The 7,096-nt window shown below is 35.6% G+C and overlaps 1 protein-coding gene across 1 annotated transcript; it reads right to left on the bottom strand.

Moving 5' to 3' along the window:
* Window positions 1–514: 514 nt before the first annotated feature.
* Window positions 515–6,718, bottom strand: LOC137945282 (PHD finger protein ALFIN-LIKE 4-like). Its single transcript, XM_068791096.1, has 5 exons — window positions 6,366–6,718; window positions 6,175–6,207; window positions 5,011–5,239; window positions 1,279–1,414; window positions 515–1,104 (listed from the first exon to the last, which is right to left on the bottom strand). The coding sequence occupies exons 1-5, from the start codon at window positions 6,457–6,459 to the stop codon at window positions 841–843; spliced, it is 756 nt and encodes a 251-aa protein (XP_068647197.1). The 5' UTR covers window positions 6,460–6,718; the 3' UTR covers window positions 515–840.
* Between the last annotated feature and the right edge of the window lie 378 nt (window positions 6,719–7,096).

Genomic DNA, 7,096 nt, shown 5'->3' with positions numbered 1-7,096 from the left:
TGGAGCATAATGAAAAAGGTACTGACATATCTATTTAATTTTCCTTGGAAAAAATTAAAAAATTCCATGTGATTTCCTAATAAGACACTAGTAGGTTTTTATCTAAAGTTTCTTGGAAATGCGTATCCTAAGAAAAATATTTCTTGCTCTTCCTGGGATATAAATTTCCAACCAAGAACACTAACAGGACCCGTAGTTTACGTACATACACTTAAAATAATCAGATACATAAAATATATATGCTCCGAATGAAACATGTAACTAATTATGTCAGGAAACACTTTTCTCTGCATTCTGAAATGAAAAGAGTAGTTAAATGAATGATAGTAAAACGGGTAAAAGGCTATTTCCACTGTTTTTTTCAAAGACTTAGGTTTTTTAACTACTCTTTAAAGAACGGCCACAGGACCAAACCGTCAGGGTACTATTTATATAAAATTGTCTTCAATAGACACACATGATTGAGAACCTGCCGGAATGCTTTTAGACAAAATCCTTTCATATGCCCAGAGCATAAACCAAAATGATTCCATTGACCATTAATGACCCTGCTAAGGTTCCCTAACAACACATGTCTTCACAAACACTGTTAAGGTAATCAAAAAGCTAATCCGGGAGAGATTAATGAACAATAACGTTAACTCTACTCACCTTCTGTTCAGTAACACTTCACAGACCAACAATTTCCAAGATTATGGACAAACATGAACAAAATAGCCAAAACTGAAGTCCATGCTGAGTTGTGCCTTCCACTTCCTTTTTTAACTTCTTTGCGACTTGCCTGTCACTTTGAAATGGGTGCCCGACTTTACCGAGCTGTATCTTCAAATGCCGCAAATTTCAGACTCTGGCCCTCTTGTTGCTGCAAGCCGGGCATTTATATTGCTTGATGTGCTCTGCCCTGGCCGGAGTGATCTTCACGCATTTTCCATGGAACCATTTCTCACAAATATCACAGCAAATCCAGAACTCATCATTTGCATAGTTCTCCCCACAAGCTCCACACAAGGTCAAGCCTTGCTCCTCCTCCTCCTCTTCCTCTGCACTTTCCTCTTCATCTTTCGTCGGTGCCATCTTTGATGACTTTGTCTCTGGCTTGGGTTGCTGAAAACACAAATAGCATCCTTGTCATATCCACACCACCGATTTACTGAACCCAAATTCTGTTGAAATATGTCATCTCAAAGAAGGCATTTTCGTGAATATTAACCATACAGGTGACACATGGATCACAGCCCAAGAAGAACAACGAGGTCCTGTAATAGAAACTGGACTCACCATCTTCACACTTGACTTGTTCTTACTGCTGTTGTTGGGAGTAGCTGAAGATTTATCTTTTGGTTGCTTTTTTGCAGCACCGGTAACAACCTCAAATATAGTTGGAAGATCATTAATCATCTGGAAAAGCTTCTTCCTGAAGTTTATAGCTCCAAAAGATTAGCAATAGAAATTGAAATCCTGAGGAACTTTATCTATTTCAATACTAAGCAGGAACAATAAAAAGTTTGAATAGATGATTGAGGTTCACCATCAATGTTTAGTCTTGAAAAACAAGGCAAAGTAGCAAGTTGCGCCCTAAAAAATACTCACAATTGAATCTGTTTGAGAAAATCTTCAAAAATTTCTCTCACTTTATTTCTTGCCTTCATAAAACTAATCTAACCAAAATAATTCTTAATTCCTGGCTACGAATTATTGCAATTTTTCTTGTTGTTAATTCCTTTGCACAAAAATACGCCTCTCTCTCATCAAAGTTTCCCCATTGGGCCCCATAGAATTAAACTATCGGAGACGCTTTTAGTGCCATAACCATCACGCTCACAAAAATATTCAAAAAATTAAAATATCATCCTATTCAAAGGACAAGATTTTGAAAAAAGGGCAAAAGTATTGACCAATTCTAATATGTACGGGATTGGAAGAAGAGAATCCCCATCCAACTTGAATTTATACAGGATATAAACAAATCGAAAAAATGTAAATTGCCTCTTTCATACCAAAAAGTTTACTATAACGCAATACAATAATCATTATTTAAGGTTACTGAAATAACCAGGCTTTCCCAAAAGATAAATAAATAAAAAAATTTGTAAGAATTCCTTCAGCAGCTCTAGCCAAAGAATTTATCATTTAATCCTCACAGTTCTCTAGAAGCACTTAGAAAGACCAAATAACTAAGGAAACTAAAAATAGAAGATCAATTCCTGGTTGATGCAGGCAGAATTTAAGAATAAGATGGCAACACACTACGTGCTGACAAATAATAACAAAATGAGAACAGATGATTCTTAGTCCCACAAAGTCTTCAATCAACTCCAGCAATTTTTAGAGTGAATGAATGCATCAAAAACTTCTTCATTGAGTGCTCTTTAGAAACTCAAAGAATGCCTGCTTCATTCCTTAGCAAAATAGAATACACAGGAGAACAGAGAGCTGATAGAAGAGGGTTATGTAATACAACTCAGGAAAAGAGATATTAAAGTAGTTTGGCCCAAAATATTAGGATCATAACTGCAAAAAATAATTGTGTGCACAATCTGTTCTTAGCTAAATACCTCATCAATTATTTTAAGTTGAGAAGGGAAATCTTTGTAATTTTAGATAGGAAAAATAAATAAGAGATAAATCCGACATTTTGCAAGGAAAATAAGCTCAATAAGTCAATATCCTAGTCTCCAACTTCTGTCATTTCAGTTACAAATTTTGAAAGGAAACAGTTAGAGTGGTTAAAAAGTCCCGCATCTGAAAATGGCTTGGGGCTCTACTACGCTTTCTTAAGTGTCTAGTTATTTTGGGATGGAACCAGATAAATATCACCATTCTTCCCCTTCAACCACTAATTCCGTTGTGTTGTTGGAATTGTCTAGCTGTAGACAGAATTTTACCAATTTTTTCCAAGGTCATCAACCAGTTCAGGTGCAAACATGCTGGTTTCTTTTCTCCCCTAAATCAGAAGTGCAAATTTGGTCTTTAAGTGTGTCCTTCAATCCATGCCTAGATCACTTTTGACTCCCACCAAATAAACAGGAAAATAAAATATGACACGCTCTTCCAAATAAAAAATGTCACACACTTAGCCTTTTAAAAGAGAAAAAGAAAAGCAAAGAAAGAAATATTCAGTTTTACTCTTGAATTAAAGTGGACCAAGGGCATCAAGGATTTCAGCAACACAAACAGAACTGAGAAAGTTCAAGGACGAGGTAGAAAAATCTTAACAATTAGATAAGCACAGATTATCGTTGCAAATAAATTATTAAAGTGCAGCACATGCAATATAGTATGATATAAGAAACCTAGGCTTTGATGTACCATGTGAAAAGGACAACTGCCAGATGAAACAAGAATTAAGGCAGTTGGTAAAATAATGGACTCCCGAAAAAGAAAGTTCTTCCCTCAAAAACATATGGTGTGAGATGGTCAGAATTGCCAATTTGAAGGTAAGAACAACTGCAAACCAGATTTTCTTTTAAAGACAAGTTCAAACGTGTTTTCCCAACAGGAATCTCATGGACAAAATAAAAAAAAAAATAAGAAAGCTGAGAATACAGACAAGATTTCAATCTGGATAGTCTTGCAAAAGTACAATCACATACTGCACCATTAACAGTGCGATCAAGATGACAACAACATTCAAGGAACTGTCACTACTCAATCTCTGAACATTGACAACAGCAATTGGAGTGTAAAAGAGAAGTTTTTCTTTCTTTGAATAAGGCCGCTACAATAGTTGAACTCCAATGTAGACTTGAACTGAGAATATTAAAAATTAACATCAGCATATTGATAAGACAGGCATCAGAACAAACACTTAAAATCACTTTTTAAGAATGAGATGATGCCAGTGCCAGCTATGGCAAAGAGTGATGGTGCACAAGTTCTTAGCTCAATAAGGACAGGCATCCAGAACGCAGACAAGATACTTTAATTGCATACATGCACTCTCTAGCAGAAAGCCAGTATACTGACCCTAAACAGATTAAACAGTAACTGCAAGAGAATCCATTCAATTGCTAGACCATATTTAAAACCTACATTCCAAAAAAAATTTAAAACCTGAAGTTGGAAGGGCATAACTTCTAAAACATAAAAGGACGGCCAAGCTTAAAACCAGTAACTGATAAGAGACAGCTAAATATAGGATGAGAATGCAAAGAAGAAAAAAAGAAGTATCCAAAACAGCATTTCAAGATTTCCTTGACCAGAGAAATCAACGAATGTCAATTTAGAAGAGGTAATAAACTCTAAAAACTCAAATAAACCAGTAAACACCACCTCGCACAAGCATAAAACTTCAACCACAAGGATTCTTAACAGGCAATTATTTCAGCCCTGATTGATACGTGTTTTAAAAATATAAAATGCACACTGTATATGCCATAGGTGGCTCACAAGTATCACACAGGTTTGGAAATAATCATAACTCATCAAATAGGAGAGTTATAAGAGATGAGATTGCTTCAATAAGATATTGCATTCTAAAGAATAAGATGTTATGAAAAGGAAAACAAATAAAACATTGAGCAAGAAATATTTGCCATTTTAAAAAAATTAACAAAAAATTTTTAAAAAATGTATGTACAGCCAGGGGACCTGCTGTTGCATGAAATTTACATTAGTTAAATAAAAAAAATAAAACTCACTCTCATAAGTAGCTCCATCCCAGTAATAAAAGTAACATGTCGAGTACTGGACGAATTTTCCTTCCAAATAGTAAATTAAAGCAATCGCAGCATCTGGCAGAGGGGACATATTATTTTCATATTCTCCTTGGACCTCTCTCATTCAAAATGTCCTCTTAATCTTTCTGAAATTTAAATGATAAACTGAAAGCACAATTTAACATCAAATTCACATGCATTTATATTATATAACTGGTCGTCTCAGTATATTGAAACAGCATAACAAAACAACCAAGAAAATTACTACTGGTGAAAAAAGTAATGGAAAGGATCCTAAGGTAATATGTCTGAAACACAAAATTACTAGTTAATGCCCAATAATGACATTTACCTGTCATTTTTGTCAAACGCAAATCGGGCACCAAAATAGAATGCAACAGCAAGTAACCATGCATCACTATGAACAGCTACCAGTGATAACCAGTCCTTTTCTTGCATTCCATCTCGAGCAAAGTTTATTCCTAAAGCTGGCTCAGGAAGCTCTGGCGGTACCTCCTCTGCGGGCAAGTTTACTTCCCACGTTTCATCAGGAAATCCATACAAGCACAAGTTTTCCTTCTCTGTCATCACAATGAAAATCAGTTTCTCTTTTTTTTCGGTGAGGGGAAAATGAAGCATGATAAAAGTTCAATACATCTTAAAAGAATTGTCCCTAGGCTTTCATCTAGTGGTCCTACTCCTCACATGTTATTTAATCAGTTCATCTCTAGTTCTGCCTCTCCTGATTCTACATCCTAGTATTTCCTCTTTACCATCCTCATTTTTAATAAACTCATGAGACAAGTCACAACCAAAATACACATTGAGACATGGATTATACTTCAATTGAGAGAGCCCAACTTTGCAAACTATTTTACTTTTTAATTGGCCAATTTTGAAACCAATGGAACATGCAATATAGTAATGGAAGGACATCAAGAAAGGAATGATTTCCAAATGCTTTCATAATTGAAGAAGTAGCAAGTATTAACAACACTCTGTAACTTTAACCAAGGAATTTAGCACTTTTATACCTCCAATATTAGCCAAAAAAATATTATTACAATGATTTCTTCTTCTTCTTCTTTTTTTTTTTAAAAAAAAATTAGCTAATGTTTTCTTCATGAAACTTGATAATTGAAAATAATAACTAAAAAATAGATGGTAACGAGCACAATTCGGCAAGGCTATAACATGTCATAAATTTAAACCTGTACCATGATAATGATATTTCAAAGCACATTAAAAGCCAAGCTGAAAATTCTCCAAATTCCTTAATAAAAACAACAATAAGATGCAAAAAATAAAAATTGAGGATTCAGCATAGGAAACCAAACAAAGAGGTATAAGGGAGGAAACAGCAGCGTAAACCATACCTTAGTCAAGTAGTATACAGACAAATTATTGCGTAAAGTAAATACAAATGGCTTAAAACCGTAAAACTAAACTGGAAAAGAAATAATACATCAGAAGCCTAAGTGCAAGAAAGAGGAGAGTGAAAAAGAAAAAGTAGTACCGGGATCACATTGCTCGAAAAACTTCTGAACATCTGCAAGAAAATAATGGAAGGAACAGAAGAAGAACCTCAATACGCATGCATATAAACGTCAAAACAGCGGAAGTGAGAAAAAAAAAAAGTAAGATGAGACCCAAAAGAAGAGAATTTAATGGAGTCAATGGCAGGTGGAAGAGGTGAGAGGGAGGAACCAGTGGTGAGAGCTTTGATCATGCCAGCGCGGCGACCTCTGAAATCCTTAAATATATCTTCCACTGTCCGAGGAGTGTAGGAAGCTCCCTCCATGTCTACCGGTGGATATAAACGCGGAGAGGCACAAAGCAGAGCAGATTGTAGAGATCTCGCAAGCTTCTAGAAAAAAAAGCACGTTAGGGTTTCTGCTACGCACTACAAGAAGAAGAGCAACGTTCGAAGGAACCCTTCGAAGTTTTCACCGCTCATCCCTCAGGATGTTCCGAAGAGCAGATTTATGCCTTCCAAATTGAGGAGAAGGAGAAGCAGCGACGGACGAACGGAAGTTCAGATTTTCTCTTCCTCTCTTTTATTTTAATCTTTTCTTTCGTACTCTATTCGTTTTTGGTTTGTAAAATATATATTTCTGTCTAATTGATACGGTAATGCAATTTCCTGATGTTGGTAATGGGCTTTATTTACTTTTTTATTATTTACTGGGCCTGGAGGGCCCACAATGAGGTTATCAAGTTATTTTCTCTTTCCCCATCTTCTATGTCAACGATGGTGGGTTGAAATCTATTGAAATGAGACAATAGCGTGACAATCCAACATGGATTCTATGTGGGAATGGCTCACACACATTGTCGGTAATGGGCCTCAACATTTGGTCTCTTATTTATCCAGTCAATCATGTGCTTTTGTCTTCCTTTAAACCTTTTTGAGTGCATTCTTGACATAAGTTTATGTC

Source organism: Aristolochia californica, unplaced genomic scaffold (assembly GCF_029961685.1).
Source record: "Aristolochia californica isolate CCGP_79_NKW_82.1479 unplaced genomic scaffold, dmAriCali1.0.hap1 SCAF_12, whole genome shotgun sequence".
Taxonomy (NCBI): Eukaryota; Viridiplantae; Streptophyta; class Magnoliopsida; order Piperales; family Aristolochiaceae; genus Aristolochia; species Aristolochia californica.
The sequence above is the reverse complement of the archived record's forward strand: the minus strand, read 5'-3'. Positions and strand labels throughout refer to the sequence as shown.